We start from the raw sequence: 18,717 nt of genomic DNA on the forward strand, positions 1-18,717 counted from the left end.
CCATGACAGATAGCTATCCAAACTCAGCTTTAAAATGTCCAAAGGAGAGTCCACCACCTTCCAAGGACGTCCGTTCCATGGTCAAATAGCTCTTACCACCAGAAAGTTCTCACAGTGTTAGGAAAAATTTCCTTTCATGTAACTTGAAGCCATTGGTTTGGGCCCTACCCTCCAGAGCAGGAGAAAACAAGTTGGCTCCATCTTCCCTGTAACAGCCTTTTAGATATTTGAAGATGGCTACCCTATCTCCTCTCTCTCTCTCTCTCTCTCTCTCTCTCTCTCTCTCTCTCTCTCCTCTTTTCCATGCTAAACATCCCCAACTCCCTCAACTGTTCCTCATAAGGCTTGGTTTCCAGACTCTTGATCATCTCGGTTGTCCTCCTCTGCACACTTTCCAACTTGTCAATATCCTTTTTAAATTACAGCCCCCAGAACTCTACACCACAGTATGCCAGGTGTGGTCTGACCAAGGCAGAATAGAACAGGACTATTACTTCCCTTGACCTAGACACTATACTTCTGTTGATGCAGCCTAGAATAGCATTAACTTTTTCTGCTGCTGCACCACACTGTTGACTCGTGTTAAGCTTGTGGTCTACTATAGGTAGGAGTCTGATCAGAACTATCTGGCTTGGCCATTGATATAGGCCAGAAAAGGGCAAGGGCAGAATTTGCATTGTGACACAAAGCAGAAATAATTCATTGAATTCACTGCCACAAGATGTAGCTGTAAGACAAATTCATTAAAAACAGATTTATCAATGGGCATTAGCCACAATGGTTAAATCCAGATCCAGGTGCTCTTGGAGGAAACTGATTTTCTAGATCCATTTCAATCGAGGTTTAGGCCTGAATTTGGCACAGAAACTACTTTAGTCACCCTGTCAGGAGAGAGATGGGGAAAGTGTTAATTCTCCTCAATCTCTCAGTATGTTTCAATACAATCAACCATTCGGAGCGGCTATCCAAGCTGGGGTGGGTTGCACCACTTTGTGGTGGTTCTGGTCCTACTTGGATGGTCATTTCCAAAGGGTGATACTTGGGGAGTGCTTTTCGGCCGTCTGGACCAGGGGTCAGCAAACTTTTCCAGCAGGGGGCCAGTCCACTGTCCCTGAAGCCTTGTGGGGGGACTATATATATATATATATATATATATATATATATATATATATATATATATATATATTGGGGGGGGTAATGAACTAATTCCTGTGCCCCACAAATAACCCAGAGATGCATTTTAAATAAAAGCACATTCTACTCATGTTAAAAACACTCTGATTCCCGGACCGCAGGCCGGATTTAGAAGGCGATTGGGACGGATCAGGCCCCTGGGCCTTAGTTTGCCTACCCATGCTCTGGACCCTTCAATGTGGGGTTCTTCAGGGTTTGATTTTATTCCCATGCTGTTTAACATCTACATGAAACTGCTGAGTGGGATCAACCAGAGTTTTGGACTAAGTTGTCAGCAGTATGCTAATGACACACAGCTCTACCTTTCTTTTACATTTGCAGGTGTGGCCGTGTATGTATTAGACTGTTGTCTTGCCTTGGTAATGGACTGGATAAGAGCCAATAAATGGAAGCTCAATCCAGATAAGACTGAGGCACTGCTAGTGGGTGGTTCCCTAGACCAGATGGATCGGAGGTTGCCTGCGCTTGATGGGGTTACACTCCCTCTGAAGAAGCAGGTACGCAGCTTGAGGGTACTTCTGGGTCCATTACTGTCACTTGAGGCTCAGGTGACCTCAGTGGTGGGGAGTGCCTTCCATCCCTGTCTGGACAGGGATAGCCTAATTTCTGTCCTGTATGTTCTGGTAACCTCTAGGTTAGTTTACTACAATGCGTTATACATGGGGCTGCATCTGAAGACGGTTTCCGAAACTTCAACTGGTGCAGAATTCAGCAGCCAGGCTGCTGACCAGGGGAAGATGGTTTGAGCATACAATGCCAATCTTGGTTCAACTGCACTGGCTGCCACGTAGTTTACAGGGCCATTTCAAAGTGCTATAAAGCCTTAAATGGTTCAGGACCACCTTTCCACCCCAGACTCTGTGCTCATCATCTGAGTCCTTCTTTGGGTGCCCCCTCCATGAGAGGTCCAGAGGGCAGCAACACAAGAACAGACCTTTTAGGTTTGAAGACAGCTATCATATTAAAACACAGTTGCAAACACTACAATTAAAAATGCTACAATTTTATTATAAAACACACACAAAATTCAGTTCAGTATAGAGACAGCTGCTCACAAAATATTTCTACAAGCTTGTTTTAAAAAGAACACATTACACAACAGCTTAAAGGCCTGTGAACCTGTATTCTTGTGGGGATCAGCTGGCAAAAAGAATTTTGTAACATGAGGACAAACTACAAAAAGAACATGGCTCCATTCCCCACTACAACGTGTGTATTCTTAGGATGTCTATGTGATTCTTTTGATCTATGCTTCACCGTCTCTAATATAGAGTCTCCATCTCAAAAGTGATGAAAGCAAGTAAAGAAAATGTATGGCAACTTTTTACAGACAGATGGGGATGCTTTGTAAATTTTTGGATACACACTTTAAAAACTGATGGCGTGACACTGGTATTAAATTCCCCTTTCTTTTTCTTGAGTAAAATTTTGACATGAAAAGTGCTTTAATGAAAAAGCTGACTAGCATTTCTCTTCTTTCATCTCTTAGCTTTGTGAAAAAGTATTCAGTAAATATTTTATACTACTTTGTATAGAACATTAGTGGGAAATGGTCTGTTTATTTGGCTCCTGGAAAATGATTGCCAAATGTGCAGCTCTGAATTATGTACAGGGTTAGTAAGAGAAAATCTGACCCTAAAACACAACACTGGCCTCATATCATCTCATATCGACCATTTCCTGTTATGCAAAATAGCCAACCGTTCCTCACAAAATACTATAAAAGAGAGTGCCAACTTTGAAGACGTGTGGAAAACTGCTCCTGGTCCTGAAGAAGACCTGCTTGGGTTGGTGGGCAGGATACTAACTCCTCAGGTGCCAGTGTAGTGGTTAGTGCTGGACTAGGACCTGGGAAATCTGGGTTCAAATCCTCACTCAGCCATCAAGCTCACTGAGCGACCTTGGGTCAGTCACAGTCTCGCAGCCTATCCTTCCTCACAGGGCTGTTGTCACCAGTGATCTCACCAGCAAGGTTCATGATGCCTCTGAGATGATTGTGCTCTTTTTTTTTCAGACTCCTCAATCCTGTTGATGACGCCAAATTTAATGCCTTGCATTTCTGTGATCAGGACCAGGCTGCAATCACTCTGAAGTTACAGAACATGCACACATTTCTTTCTCTCAAAATAAAATAAAAACTCAACACAGACAACCTACAATTAACGGGAATTTAAAACACTCCATTGTCCCACTTACTTGATAACAGCAAATTTATTGAATAAATGAATCAATAATGTTAGTTAACTAATGCTATTCAGGTGACAGTTCTTGTCTGTGGTCTTCCAGTTATCAGTTTGCTTTACTTTGAACTCTTTCGTCCCTCAACTTCCTTCTTTTTTTCCCTTTTGAAAAAACTGAAGGTGAAGAAGAGCACAATAATCTCAGAGGCATCATGAGCCTTGCTGGTGAGAACACTGGTGACAAGGCAGAAAGGGTACAGGGAACAAACTCCATTAACTTTCCTTTGTTTCTTTAGGGTACCCTGGGTTTTTAATGGTAAAATATGCAAGGGAACAAGACAGTGTCTGAGGAATTTAAAGCTATTCTGCAATGCATGCTTTGGTTTCATGAGTTGCCAACTGAAGCAGGGTGGTGTTAGCTTGGCCATCAAATCAAAAGGAGATGGCAGAACGCATCTTTAAGTGTCTGGTGTGTGTGTGTTTGAAAGGTTCTATTTAACAATTCAGGGTTCCACTGAACATTTGAGGGAATAGGCCCCAGGGCTTTTGGGGGCTTTAGGAGCAATTCAATAGCTGGAAGCAAGTGAGGACCCAAGGCACAACAAATGGTCAAGAGATTTCTGGAAGGGGTTTGTGTTCCACATAGCATTACTAAAATGGCTCTTTTGGCAAATGGGGAAACATCCTTCTGGGATTTTTAGGAGAATGATTTCTCAGCTTTACAGAAAACAAAACAAGGCTTTTGTAGAGAATCTTGCCAGGGCTTTTGACTGTATCAGTGCATTGCAGCAAAAGTCCAGCAATGCTGATTGTGCACAGATGGAGAGGAGGAAGAGGCAAGATGGAAGGAGCTGAAGCAACTGAAGGCAGGAAGAGGATGCTGGAAAAGATACAGAGGGAGATGCAAAAGTTGAAAGCAGGTCTGACGCGCAGTGTTTACAAGGCTGAAGAACAGAGCCATGACACAGCAGAAGGGACTGTTGGTTACAGGATAAACTTGAAGAAGATGGCAGGCCTATCTGCCAAAGATGTGGTAAAGCAGGGCACATTGCCAGTGGAGAAAAATGATGCTGGCAAGAGTGTTCATTAGTTGGAAAAGTCGAACATTGCTCTGGAGCAGCTGATGAGACAGGTGCAAGACATGGAAGTGGAGTGGGAAGAGGAAAGGGAGCAGCACTCCATGGCTGTGGTTGCCAGGAAGCTGGAAACAGATGTAATAATGGATCTAAAAGCCCAAAGGGACTTTGCTGGAAAGAATCATGAGGCAGCCATCAAACAACACTGCAAATTGCAGGCCCAAATGAAAGATTAAATGCACAGCTGAATGATACTTATATGAAATGTTAACATAGGCCACTGAGGATGAGAAGACATCCCTCTCTTGCTGCGTCTGACATTTGGCACACTCCTTTTCAGGGAAGCAGAGATTATTCGGTTTGAAGGAGGAACTTGCAGCTGTTGAACATGCTAAATGTCAGGCACAGCAAGAGAGGGATGAGATTGCAGTGCCTGAAGGCTTGGATAGCTCTGCTTGAAGAAGGACTGGAGGAAGAACAATTCAATACTGAGCTGTATCTAAAGGAAGCAGATCTTCAGATTGACCAGATAAAAGCAGACCTAGACATAGAGGATAGTAAAGCCCATAAAGAATGAAAATGCTCACCAGCAGCTTCAGCATCAGAACAAGGAGTTTAAGGCCAAGCTGCAGGAAATGGAGAATGCTCCAAAGTTTAAATACAAGTCTTCCATCACTGTTCTGGAAGCAAGGACAGTACAACTGGAAGAACAGCTGGATGCTAGAACAAAGGTAAATAAAGTCCCCAGCAAGCAGGTGCAATGTACTGAGAAGAAGCAAAAAGTTGTGGTACTGCAAGTGGCTGCCTCAGTTTGGGTTGCTTCACTTCAAAAAGGGTATCCTAGAATTGGCAAAGGTTTAGAAAACAGGAACCAAAATGACTGAGGGAATGGATAAACTCCCATATGAGTAAAGGATCACAGCATTTGGGGCTTTTTAGTTTAGAGATGAGGCAAGAAAATGGAAACATAACAGTTGCATAACATGGAGAAAATTGAGGATCACAGCATTTTTTCCCTCACATAAAACTAGAACTCATGGAGATCCAATGAAGCTGAATATCAAAAGATTCAGGACAAATAAAGCTACTTCTTTATACAATACATGAACTAAAGAATTCACTCCCATGAGAAGCAGTGATGGCCAACAGCTTTATGACTTTTAAAAAAGAGGATCAGAAATTTATGGAAGGGAAGTTCAGGCTACTGACCCCGATTGCTATCTTGTACCGCCCCAGTTGGAGGCAATATGCTTCTGAATACCAGGTTTTGGAAGCCACAGGAGAGTGTGCTTGCACTCAGGTCCTGCTTCCTGACTTCCCATGGGCATCTGAGTGGTCTCTGTGAGAACAGAATGCTAAACTAGGTGGGCCACTGATTCAGCAGGGGTATTATTAGGTTCTTATGAGAATCGTAATGCTGTCAAGGTGACCTTAAGTGAAATTCCCACAAAGCAATGGTTTGGGATGCCTACAAATAGGGGACAAGGGGTTAGCTCCACTGATTTTGACTTTGAGACAAGAGTCTTTGGCACTCCAAGAAGCCCCAAAGAGACATTCCCTCTAGAGTTTATGAGAGTGGTGGAACCTCTTGTTCACGACAGGGGATAAGTTGTGGCTCTGACTAGCTTACAGGGACAAACACAGTCATGTGGGATACATGAGGACAGGTATCATTAGAGCAGGGCAAATGTAAGGCCAGCTCCTAAGGACTTTAGAACACAAGCAATGCGTCTGGGAGGGGCATGGAATGGTGGTGGTGGAAGTGAGTCTCAGTGAAGGAAGTACAGTTGGGGCAGAGCAAAGTAAGAAGCCAGAGAGAAGACACAAGGGGAAGCAGCAAAGTTATAAAGAAGATGGAAAAAGGGATCTAATGAAGGATACAGAAGAAGGAAGAGTAGAGAGAGAGCACACAGAAAAGTGAACTCTGAAAGACCAAAGACAGAAACTGTCACTTAAATAAAAGCAGTTAATTGACAATACAGTTCATTTACTCAAGAGATTCACTGTTGCGAAATAACCAGCAGATGTTTGCTGTTGGGTGTTTTAATTGTTCATGAATTATTGTAATTTTTGTTTCCTGGTTGTGTGTGCATTTTTTTTATGACAAGTAAGTAGTTCCTTGATGCGAGAGTGATTGCAGCCTGCTCCTTCTCATCCTGATCACAGAACCCTTAAGCATTATAGCTACATCTAGTCAAATATGCACCTTGTGTACCCAGCAAGTCAAAGGCCCTGCTTAATGAGGTTAGCCAGATAGCAAGTCACAATGCTCTACATCAGAGCTTTCCAAACTGTATGTCGCGACAGATTTGTGTGTCGGCTGCAGCATGTAGGTGTGTCACACGAATGCTCCCCACACTCCTCGCAGGGCTGGAAAGGAGTTAGTTTGACCTCTGGTTTGCTAGTAAAGCTGAATTACTGTGACGCGAAATGATGCATGTCTAAAAAGTGTGTCACCAACATGAAAAGTTTGGAAAGCTCTGCTCTACACTCTATCCCCCCAAGGGTCACAGAAACATTGACAAGTCCCTTGATGACATCCTTTAAAATGCCTAAACCACCTAGGACACAGTAAGCCACTGTTTCGTGCTCAGTATTCTCACGATCCTATGACCATCCTCCTGTGCCACCTTGGCAAGATAACCAAAAAGACACCAACCTTCACCACCTTCCTACTGCTGATGCCATCTGCCAAATTAAGCCTCTGGTGACACCTACTTCCCCATCTAGCCATCTCTCCACCACATAACTGCTGGTCTCCAGTAAGTGAGCAGGCATATTGATCTTGTCAAGAACCTGGGCATGGAGCAGGCACCACTTGTATCCTAGTGCCTACTCTCCCTGCCACCACAAAGCAGAGACAGACAGGCATATTTGCACTTTGGCTGCTCTAGATACAGTATTTGCTTCTCTGCTCTGAGCAGCTGGTCCTTCTCCTCATCTTTAGCAAACCAGTACACAGAGAAGACAATCTGCTAAACATGTTACATGTTAAGACTCTTGAACCTGGGGGAAGACCTTTGAACCAGGCCCCCTTACCAATTTCTGGAAGGGCTTTTCTGTGCCGGGTGATCAAAAGGGGAAGAATAAGAGTCTTTAGTACCTTTTAAAATCTGAATCAAGATATACATTTTTTAATTAAAAAAAAAACCCCATTAAAATCAGTATCCAGTGTAAATATAGCCTTATTTAAAATGCATCTTGGAAGTGATCCTTCTTGCAGTGTCAGGATTGCAGTCTTCCACGTTAAGCCGATGGTGTGGCATAATGAAAGCTTGACATCTCTTCTCTTGGACACTAGTGTTGATTCTAAAAGAAAAAGAAAAAGAAAAGTGTGCAGTAGAGGGCAGTTAAGCCAATCACAATTGCATCTATCTGAAATAATGAAATTATTATTTAAAATGTTTAGTTTAGTCATGCATTAAATAAGGCACCTCAGCAATAAGAAATCCTGCAGCAAGGCATGATTGTTCTCAGTTTGTAATTTATTATGTATCTCCTGCAGGATGAACAAAAGCCGTACTCCCAGTTTACTCACTTGTCAGTGATTCTAAAATAAGTCATTGTCAGGGGTTCAGGAGCAGAGGCACAGGGGAGAGAGGAAGCGGAGAGCGAAGGGGAAGAATCTGAGGGCAGCGTAGGAGAGTATGACAGTGGGCCGAGAGATTCCATGAGCTTCTCCAGCGATTCGGAAGATTCCCAGAAGGGGGCACCGATGGCCAGGGCAAGGGGGGTCCCGGGAGGGATGCACCAGAGGCAAGGGGCCAGCGGCGACTCCCAAAGCAGCAGCTGGAGATCGGGACCAGCTTCCCCACCAGGGCGTAGCGGGGGGGAAGAGTCCCATGTGTCAGGGCCGGCTTCCCCTCCAGTGGGGAGAGAAGATGAGGCAGGGCTGACCACGCCCCTATCGCTGAGTGAGGGAAAGGAGGGGAAGTCAGATCCAGCTAGCCCCCCCGAAGGGGGAAGCAGTGACAGGAGCAGTGTAACAGTCAGGAGGAAGGTTGCCGGCTGGGCGCGCGCGCCAAGTTCAAATGTACAGGAGCGCGGGACAGCAGGGAGGTCGGATTGGGAGCCAGGTCCTAAAGCACGCCGGAAGCAGGGGGAAGAATCCGGGGAATCAGCATCAGAAGAGTCCAGAAAGGGCGACACCCCAGCGGGCAGAAGGACCCAGAGGAGAAAGGAGCAAAGGAGGAGGTGGAGCAAGGCTAGGGTCTTGAACTGGTGTCGAGGGGGAGGAGATTCAGATGGAGCTTCAGCGGTCTAGGGTTTAAGACGTAGAGCTGCACGCCGCGGCTTTGAAATGGAAACTGAACCTTAATAAAGACTTTTGTATATAGCAAGAACTGGCGTTGGTCCTTTGTGAGCTGGGACCTTGGGCAGCTCTGACAGTCATTAACAAGTAAATAAGTCCAGACTAATTCATGCAACCATTTTAGCCCTTGGCAGCTGGCCTACCTACCAGATGCTGTGGTACTCCAACACACATCAGCTCCAACCTGCATAGGCCATCAACATCAACACTAGTTACCACTGTATTACAGTTGTGTGAGGCCAGCTGTGGGTGTTAAGTGGCATGTGCACACAACTATGCATAATATAAATAATAAATCTTGCCATGACCTGAGTTGCTGAAGTCAGCACTGGCTTTCCCCTATGGCTACTATATATTAAAATGATTGTAAGGGAGCCCTGGGACACTGCATTATCATATGTTAGCGTTACTAAAACAGATTTTAATGACTTTTTTAATACAACCAAGCAGACAGTCTGATCAGCACATACCTGTCACATTACATAGTTTTGATTCTTTTCCTGACACTTAAGTCACAACAGATCAAACTGGCTTTCACCTCCTCTACCATATGCTTAGCACAATACTATGTATTGTCTACAGGGACAATTTTCCATAGTATTTTAGTAAGCAGTAGTGCCATGCAATTATCAAAATGCAATTAGGTGCAACATTTGCTCAAAATTGCACATTTTGTGAATAGTTAAGATTTGATCTAGTGGAATAGAGCTTTGGAAAATAAGGACAACTAGGATTTGGGTAAAGGATGTCAAAGAACTATTAGGCAAAGGGAAACTAGGGGTGTTGGTAGTCTTTAACCTACCTCTAGTTTTTTTCAGCTTTCCCTAAAGCTGCATGCATGTATTCACACTTTCCCCTGCAACCATAAAGACAGAAAATGTTTAATTTATAATGGCACCAGGTTACATAAGTTAACAGCTCTAAATGAAATAAAGTCAAAGGGTTCTATCCAATGGCGGCTTAGCAATGTAATGTGCTGCATGAAAGCAGTTTTTCCAAAGTACTAGAACACTAAGATCAAGAGAGAACTAGGTTACTTTTGGGGAGTTATAATAAAATACTCAAAACCGGATCACAACATTTTCTTTCCAATTGAATTAATTATGTGTATTAAGAGATCCTATTCTGATCCTAACCAGTTTCAGTAATTTCAAAAGTAGGTCCCTTCAGCATTTCAGGTTCCCCACCACAAGAGTTCCCAAATCATGAATATTCACCTTTTTCATTATCTCATCACGGGTTGTGAAATGTGGTGCATCTTCAACTTCAATTCCCTCAGCCATTTCAGTTACCTTCTCCAAGAGATCTTTGTTGTAGCTGAATAAAAAGAAGAGTAAATGGAATATTTGTCCAATATTTTGCTCTTTCTCTCGGTTCTCAATACTCACAATCCATGTATGATTTTAAAAAAGTTTAGCCCTTGTAATTTTAGCAGCTGAAACTGCAGCATACATTAAAGGTAGAAAAGACTGAAAGGGTGAGTGAGGAAAACTGGGTTCTTCTATCTAGACCAACTCAGTCGTCTTCTTGGATTTTAATTGCATTGCAAGACCAACCTCCCTTGTTGCTTCACTTATATATGTAGGAACAGATTCAACAAACAAGTCCTGCCAGTGGAAACCTGTGTGCAAGGGACCTTCACTAGCACAACTGAGTTTCCTCCTTCAAACCCCAACCCACAATTGGCCCTTGGTGGTGGGGGTGTCAGGAAAACCGCCAAGAGAGGGCACACTGCTTCATCAGGTAAGCAGAAATGCTTGCGCTGGTCTGAGCAACCTGTTTAGCACTGCACTGAATTCCTCCCATTATTCCACCAAGCCAAGCAGTTAGGAAGTAAGTTTTATTAAGTTTCTCCTAACAACGCCTGGAACAGATTACTGAAGTGTGAAATGTATCTGCTCAGTCTTAATAGGGGAAATATTGTTGCCACTGCGGCTGCAATCTTTACCCTCTCCTTTAAACACAGCAAGATCGAGGCTTGCTGTAACTTCTAAGTACTGTAAACAAGTATAGGATGCTGCTGATGCTGCTGCTGCATCGGAGCCTTCCAAAACCTGAGTCACATAATATTTTTATACTGAAAACCTACAATATGGCCACAGAAGCAAGGAGATTTCCACGGACAGAAACAGACACATTAGCTGCAACTCTCAGCATCAGCAACTGTTAAAAAACTCGCAGGTGGGCAAATATGGAAGGGAACCATGTGTGCGTGCCTGTAAAAGCACGTGGGGTGGGTATTGCCCCCCCCTTTTTTACTATTATTATATAATGTGTTTTGTATATACATTTAATAAGTAAAAAAACCAAGGTAGCGGAAGTTAGATTCTGCCGCCACATGACGCTAGTCCTCTGGAAGGCGGGCGGGAGATGGGGCGGTACCTGCATCCCATGAAGATGTGATTGGCCCAAACCATAGAGAGCGAGAGCAGCTGGTCCACACGGAGCGGAGAGAGCGCCTCCCCATCTCCCGGCGGATAATTGCGCACGATGAAGGCACGCCGCGCCTGCCAGTGCTTGTCGTTTTCCGAGTAGGAGCGGAACTGCTCGGGGAACTCGGCCTCGCAGTCGTCGCTCACCATCCCTCTCCCTCTTCCGTCCTCTACAGCCCGCCAGAAAATAAAAGGGGGGGGGGAAACTGCGGGGAAACGGATATGACGCACCCGTTCGAAAGCGAGGGCGGGGAAGAAAACAGGAAGAATAACATTGCCGCTCTGGCCTTGCCCTCTCTACTCCTCCGGTGCACCTCCGGCTGCTGAATGCGCCCAGCACCCCCGCTCTCTGGTCAGGTCGCGCATGCGCTATGGGGCCGTATGGGATCATCTTCCGTTCCACAGCTCGCTTGGGGCTGTGGGATCGCGAGTTCAGTTGAGGCGTCTCAAATGGACGTCGTTTACATCTCTTCAACCCCCCCCCTCCACGCCCACGGCTGTCAGCATGAAACTGCCCCCACCCATCCTGTGTTTTCCTACGTCCCCGGCTTCCTTTTCCTACTCTGGTGAATCCATAGCCCCGCCTGACGTCATCGGGATGCCAACTGCGCTGCGTACCTTTCCCGCCCTCTCTGCGTCGCCTCACAGGAGGACGAGAGGGGCTGCGTTGGACTGCGCCAGATCCACGCAAAGGAATGTGCAGATTACGTGTTTTAACGCCCCCGGCCCTAAAGCCTCAGAGTCTTCCAAAGCACTTCACTCACTGATCTCTGAGGGGCTTAGCTTCTGGGGAAACGTGAGCCCATGATGTGCCTGCACACGTTATGCGTCAACCTTGATGCAGAGAGCCAGTTCTAACTACAAAACAGAAAGGAGATGCCCGCGCTTGTGCTCACACTCCTGAATCTGCCCCCACAGGGATTATAATCCCCTGAACCCAGTATCCCGAGTTGGATCTTTGCTTCAGACAGACAGTCTACCCTCTAAATGTCAACTGGCCAGTACTTCCCCCCTCCGGGGGTACTCAAGGATACACAGTACAGGCACCTTTCTTTCCAAAATGTTAAAAGTGTGGCATTTAACTCTAACAACTTCATGGTGAGTATTGGCAGCTTTTTTCATTAAAAAAGCACTGGAAATTATTATGTTAATTAAAACCACTGTTCCTACAGAGTAGTCAGGCCATCCTATGGAAGCCTAGCTAGGCAGGCAAAGACAAAATGCCCCACAAGGTTCAAGAGTGACAGTTTACTCCAGTGCACTTCATACAGCATTAGATGATCATCCCTGAAAGGGAATTAAACCATATGATGTGGTTTGGGGATTAGATTATGCACGAACAAGCCTTATTTCATAGCACACGGTTATGCATGTTTACTCAGGTGTAAGTGTGCATTGGATGGCAGCCATTTATCTTCCTGCCCACATCTTTAATTTTTAAGGCAAGGATGGGGAACCTCTGGCCCTCCAGATGTTGGTTTGCAGCTCCCATCATCCCTGACCAATAGCCATGCTGGCTGAGGCTGATTGAAGTTAAGAGTTCAACAACATCTGGAATGACACAGGTTCCCTATCCTTAATAATCTAAAACGGCATAGTCAAAACATGGCCTTTAATTATTTTCCCTTCCTCTTAACTGTACTTAGAGAGGCTAGTGCACACACATTACAGAGGCTAATGTGCACACAAAGCCCATTATTGCAAAGTGTATCCTAAATCCCTGAAACTAAACTAATTCCAGAGCCTCACCAGATCTCCTATTGCTGAAACCCTGTTTGTTCAGGTAAAAATAACTCCTCGTTGATTTCCACTATCATTCCACTGTCCCCTAAATCCCCAAGGCCTAATTTAACAGAAATATCTGAGAAGAGAAGAAGACACTTGGGGCCACTACACGGCTGTGCCATGTTCTATAGTGTAATTAGCTCTGCAAAGCCAATAGATTTCCTTATAGCACATTCCAGCTAATACATCAAGGGACGAATCAAGGGGGAGTATGAGCACTTTCTGGTTCTCTGTTGAGCCCCCCTAATGTACAGCGGGAGCTTCAGTTTAGACTGGCTACCCCATTTACTAGTCCTTTTATATTGAAAACATGCTACTTTGCACCAATCTCTATCAACATGATGCCACCCCCCTTCCCCATTTAGTATGATGACTTTTTCCCCCTATTTAAGATGTGTAGTCCTTCTCTATATAGCCTTGTATTATGCTGATGGGCTTCCCACTTCTGTCTCATTTCCTATAAAAGTCCCATCTCCCACCCTTTAGCTAATTAAGACTGCAATCCAATACACACTTACATGAAAGTAGGTCCCATCCAGCTCAGTAGTGCTTACTTCTGTGGTGCTTACTTATTTGTGTTATAAGACAGCAATCCTAAACACTAGGGCATAAGTCCCATTTGAATTCAGTGGGATTTCTTTCTGAATAACAATGCTTGTAAGTGGGCTGCACAAACTTCAGCAGCTTGCAAGGACTGTCATTCTTCAGATGAGCTGAGGTTGAACTACTGTATCATACGAGTTGGTCCAAATTATTGCTTTCCTGTTGCCAGTGCTCAATAAAAATAAATCCTCACACAGCATGTAGATACAAGTTAGCAATGTCTGGAGTTGAATATTTATAGTATTTGACGGTTGCAGAATGTTCAGCAGGCTTCCCTTAGTACTGAAGCAACCCAGGCACAATAATCACAGGCATCTTCCAGATGCCTTTAGAAAACAACAACAGGAAAATGGATGTGGGTTTCATTTTCCATTCTCATCGTATTATAAGCAGTTGGGGTGAGGGGGTGAATTTCTAGAATCTGCTTCAGTTTAAAAAGAGTGGCTTCATGGAGCATTCCCTTGCTGCTTTGCCTTTTTGGATTCAATTCTTTACCACTGTCTTCCATGTGGGACACTTTGATTCCTGTGCTGTCTGTCAGAGATGCAGTACATAAGCGAGGGTGTCATATTTTTCAAAATGTGATTTAAGCCAGTCTGAATTGTAAGCCTATCTATGAAAAAACTGGTCTTTAGAAAGGCAGATTCTCAGGCTTGTATGCATCTTTATTTACTATAGATTGGCATAAGGCTGAAATTGTATTCATGCTCTCACCTGGAACTCACTTCCAAGTAGACGTATATAGGAATGAGGGGTACATTTACAAAAATAAATAAATGTTGGAACCTTTTTCAGGACTAGCTGACAGCATCCTAAAAATAGATTGTGTTTGGTTGCAGATACTGCCATTTTGGTTGCCTATGTGCATACCTTGCCATTCCTATTGTTAAGCCTGCCTGTTTCTATTCCAAGTTCTGTTTCTCCCAAATTACAAAAACACACACATGCAGACATTGTATTCTGCTAGGACAGCCTTCTACCTACCTGCTGCCATTTTTAACCTTATTCATAGTCATCTGCCTAGCCTTAGTACATTAGGGGCTAGTCCATACTTGCACTTGTCCCATGCCTAGAAAGCACTGGTCCGAGAGGCTTTCCATTGGTCCCACAACTGTCCCAGGGAAAATCCACTCTTTAACTCTAAATCAGAGCAAAATGTCAATCCGGAGAAACCCCAAAATGCCGTTTGCTCTGAATGAGAGGTAAAGAGCAGCTTTCCCCAGGGGAAAGCTGCAAGATAAGAGGAAGTGTGGCTACATTGCAGTAGCCTACATTGCAGCAGTTCACTTCCAAACACTATCCAGCTCAGCTCCCGGTTTTCTCTTCTTGTTTGCTTACGTAGCCCAATCTTGGCCAAGAAGAATATGTGGGCTAGGAATATTCCCATTCCCTCTAGCATACTTGGAATAGTGCCTAAGTGTACAGGAACTTCCTGTTTCAGGGCAAATAACCAGCAGAATGACCTATATTGATGTGGAAGCCTATGATGCAGTTTCCATGCTCTTGCTTTCATTGAGTGCCAATTGCATTAGCTGGACAGTACTAGGGATGGGATGATACCTAAAAGGAGAAAAGGAAGTGGCAAAATACACTTGGTGGGGCATACTTGGGACTGTAGAGGAATGGGGAGTGGGAAGAAATGTTGGATTAGCTGTGAATGCCATTTCCTAGGGTTGCTTTTCTGCCTGACCCACGGAAACGTAGCAGGTGGTTTCCCCTGGAAAAATGAAAATGAACTATTGGTGAAACAAAAAGATAAAAATCTTAATCCTTGTACAACACAGTCCTGTGCATGTCTGCTCAGAAGGAAGCCCCATTGAGTTCATTGGGACATGACTCCAATTTTTTTTTTAATAAATTTTTTTATTAATTTTCCAATTTTTAAAAAACACAACAAAAACAACATGAAAACAAACACAAAAAGTCATACTTTCTTAACCCTATTTCCATAAGCCTCTTTTCTCGGACTTCCCCATACCTTCCCCTTTTTGCATCCTTTTTTTCTTTTTACAATTGTTCAACAACCCTTTTAATCAATTTAAATATAAATTCATTCTCCTTTTCAATTTTACCCTAAATCAAACAAAATTTGCCGCTGTAATTCTACATCTCCCTCTCCCTTAGCATTTTAGCATTCCTCAATTTTATGATAACTCTTAAGATATATTTTAAACTTCTTCCAGTCTTCTTCCACAGTCTCTTTCTCTTGGTCACGGATTCTGCCGGTCATTTCTGCCAGTCCCATAAAGTCGATCACTTTCGCCTGCCATTCCTCCAGCGTGGGTAGCTCTTGTGTCTTCCAATACTTTGCTAGAAGAATCCTTGCTGCCGTAGTAGCGTACAGAAAGAAATTTTTATCCTTCCTCGGCACCAGCTGGCCGACCATACCCAAGAGAAATGCCTCTGGTTTCTTATGAAAGGTGCATTTAAGTACTTTCTTAATCTCATTATAAATCATTTCCCAGAAGGCCTTAATCTTTGGGCAGGTCCTCCAAAGGTGGAAGAAGGTACCTTCAGTCTCTTTACATTTCCAACATTTGTTATTGGGCAAATGATAAATCTTCGCAAGCTTGACTGGAGTCATGTACCACCTGTAAATCATTTTCATAATGTTTTCTCGTAAGGCATTACATGCCGTGAATTTAATACCTGTGGTCCATAACTGCTCCCAGTCAGCAAACATAATGTCATGACCTATGTCCTGTGCCCATCTAATCATAGCTGGCTTCACTGTCTCATCTATTGTATTCCACTTCAACAGCAAGTTATACATTCTTGATAAATTCTTAGTATTGGGTTCTAACAATTCTGTTTCTAGTTTCGATTTCTCCACCTGGAAACCAATTTTCCTGTCTTGTTTGTAAGCCTCCATTATTTGAAAATAATGGAGCCAATCCCGTACCTTGGACTTTATTTTCGGGACATGACCCCAATTAAGTAGGAATAGAATTGCAGTTTGTTATACAAAGGAGGAGCACTGTAAGGTGAAAAGGTGACAACCCCATAAACATCAAGAAAGTCGGGTGACATTGCTTGTAGTTTTTTTTGTAGCACAAACTACTACAGCAAATAGCATTATTAGGGATAATGGGGGGAAGAGAGAGACAAAGCATGTGTTGGGGTAAAAAATATGTTCTAAATGATTTGTGTAGGTAGCATTCCACAGCTTTACAGCCAAGAGATCAGTTGTACTGAGCAATCTGACAGATTGGAGAAGACTTTATTCCTAAATTCATGTCTGCTGAACCTATAACTGTAGGTATAAAACAAGGAAGAGTGTGTTTGCAACACTATACAGGCAATCTGCAACACTCTCTCTACTGTGGCTGTCTGGCACAGCACTGTATCTTCCCTCCAGTTCTTTCTTCCTCCTCTTCTTCTAGAGGGTGCACCTTGGCCTCTTCAAACTGGATGTTGTCTAGTCCTGAAAACCACTGTCAGTTTTGACACGTATTCAAGATAATATGTATGTTCAGGGCTGTTAGTTTGCCAGCAGTTTCTTCTGCTGTATTGCGTCTTTCGTATCACACTTAACCATGAGCAAAGAACATACACAAGGAAAAAACTTTTAAAGATAAGAGCTGTAATTAACATCATAAGACTGTAGAAACAATCATATGCCCCAGAGATTTCCTGTCATTCTTGTCTCTCACCCACCCCCATTGCATTTTTAAAGCAGTATATTTTGTTGGCTGTTGAATGAAAATTAATATTCTGGTCCTTCATCTCGTTATCTATATGTCTGTTAAAATGGCATCTCTGGGTTGATACAAAGCACTTGTAACATAAGCAGCAGAAGACTGACAAAAGTGATGATTATCTATGTGTCTTCATATATTTCTCTCAGGGGTTTCTAGTAGTTTAACCAAACTGCTAGCTGATTAATACTTTTTGTAGGCCAGAGAAATCATTCTTAAAAAAAATGGGATGGCTTTTTCATGTAGTTTAAACATTTGAAACTGGGAAATGAATTTTACTGAAGGCAAACGATATTAAAGGATGGAATCCTAATGCACACATAAAGGGGGGTAAATCCTTTTGAAAACAGCAGAATTTAGAACTAAGCAAACGTGCATAGGCTTGTGGTGTTGGGCTGCAATCCTGCACACTCAGCTGGGATTAAGAGCAACATGGTGAATTTATGAGTGAATATGCTTAGGGTTATGCTGCATAAAAGGCTCTTAAATGGAGGTGGAGCAATTCTTGATCTAGTTCTCTGGCTTTTCTAGTCAGGGAGGTACCTAGTGGTTGGTTAGGTTGGCACCCACCAAGGGGGCAGGTCAGAGGAGAAAGTGCAAAAATTGTGCTTCTCTTTTTGCTTTGACTGGGGAATCTGGGTGCTGATATGGGCCATCGCAGCAACCCTGCAGAGTCCCCTCCCCAGTCCACCAGCAGCACTGGTGGTTAGTTTGCACAATGGGGCTCCCAGTGAGGACACCACTGCTTGGCACTCCATTCTCATGTGGTGCTGCTCCCCACCCTCCACTCCTCCTCCTTGCCCCAAGAATGGCCTTTCAGCTGATATGGTGACTGAGAAACGTTAGGTGAGGCTCTTATTTTACCACAGCCGAGTCACTTTTCCTTGGTTTCTTTGCCGCCTTGACCAATTTCCAACATGCACACTGCTGCATGTTTACGCCAGAGAGCAACAGCCATTGACTTAAGTGGGGTTTACGTCTGAGAAAAGTGTGCACTGGAGCACAACCTCCAAGTTGGCGCATTGTCAGAAGTAACGAAAAGGCAAGCAAGGTATTGTCAGAGGTTTCTGCCTCTGGCTTTCCAGATTTAAGTTGCAGTCCTGTGTACTGGGTTTTTGGGGAGTAAGCCCCTTTGAACTCAGTGGGATTTACTTTTGACTAGACATTTATAGGATCATGCTGTTAAACGCCCAGTTTAAGAGTCATTTGTGATTACTGAATTACATCATTTCTCCTGGTGATGGGTGTGTGTGTGTGTCAATACTTCTCCTTGTCAGGGGTGCAAGAGACCAGGGTGAGGTGCGCAGATACAGCTCCTTGCCAGGGGCACAAAGGAGCCTAGGTTTCTAGTAACCTGGGAAGCTGTCTCATCTAGCTCAGCATCCTCTAAATACCAGATAAGGTAGTGGCTCTCCAGGATTTCAGCCAGGAGCCTTT

At 43.8% G+C, this 18,717-nt stretch overlaps 1 protein-coding gene across 2 annotated transcripts; it reads right to left on the reverse strand.

The window, feature by feature from the left end:
* Positions 1–7,554: 7,554 nt before the first annotated feature.
* On the reverse strand, positions 7,555–11,415 carry CDKN2AIPNL (CDKN2A interacting protein N-terminal like). 2 transcript variants are annotated; one of them, XM_079968170.1, is made up of 4 exons: positions 11,145–11,415; positions 9,980–10,079; positions 9,565–9,618; positions 7,555–7,759 (listed from the first exon to the last, which is right to left on the reverse strand). In XM_079968170.1, the coding sequence occupies exons 1-3, from the start codon at positions 11,342–11,344 to the stop codon at positions 9,607–9,609; spliced, it is 312 nt and encodes a 103-aa protein (XP_079824296.1). In that variant the 5' UTR covers positions 11,345–11,415; the 3' UTR covers positions 7,555–7,759; positions 9,565–9,606. The 2 variants fall into 2 exon arrangements, with proteins under 2 accessions (XP_079824296.1, XP_079824297.1); XM_079968171.1 differs by lacking the exon at positions 9,565–9,618 and having other exon boundaries at positions 11,145–11,413.
* Between the last annotated feature and the right edge of the window lie 7,302 nt (positions 11,416–18,717).

The sequence above is a fragment of the Podarcis cretensis genome (assembly GCF_951804945.1).
Source record: "Podarcis cretensis genome assembly, chromosome: 2".
Classification (NCBI taxonomy): domain Eukaryota; kingdom Metazoa; phylum Chordata; class Lepidosauria; order Squamata; family Lacertidae; genus Podarcis; species Podarcis cretensis.

Bases quoted from the DNA above. Each gene is read 5' to 3' on its own strand.
- CDKN2AIPNL (XM_079968170.1), bottom strand. From the start codon at position 11,344: ATGGTGAGCGACGACTGCGAGGCCGAGTTCCCCGAGCAGTTCCGCTCC. The intron at 10,080-11,144 runs GTACCGCCCCAT...CTTTTTATTCAG, and splicing joins CACATCTTCATGGGATGCAG to CTACAACAAAGATCTCTTGG.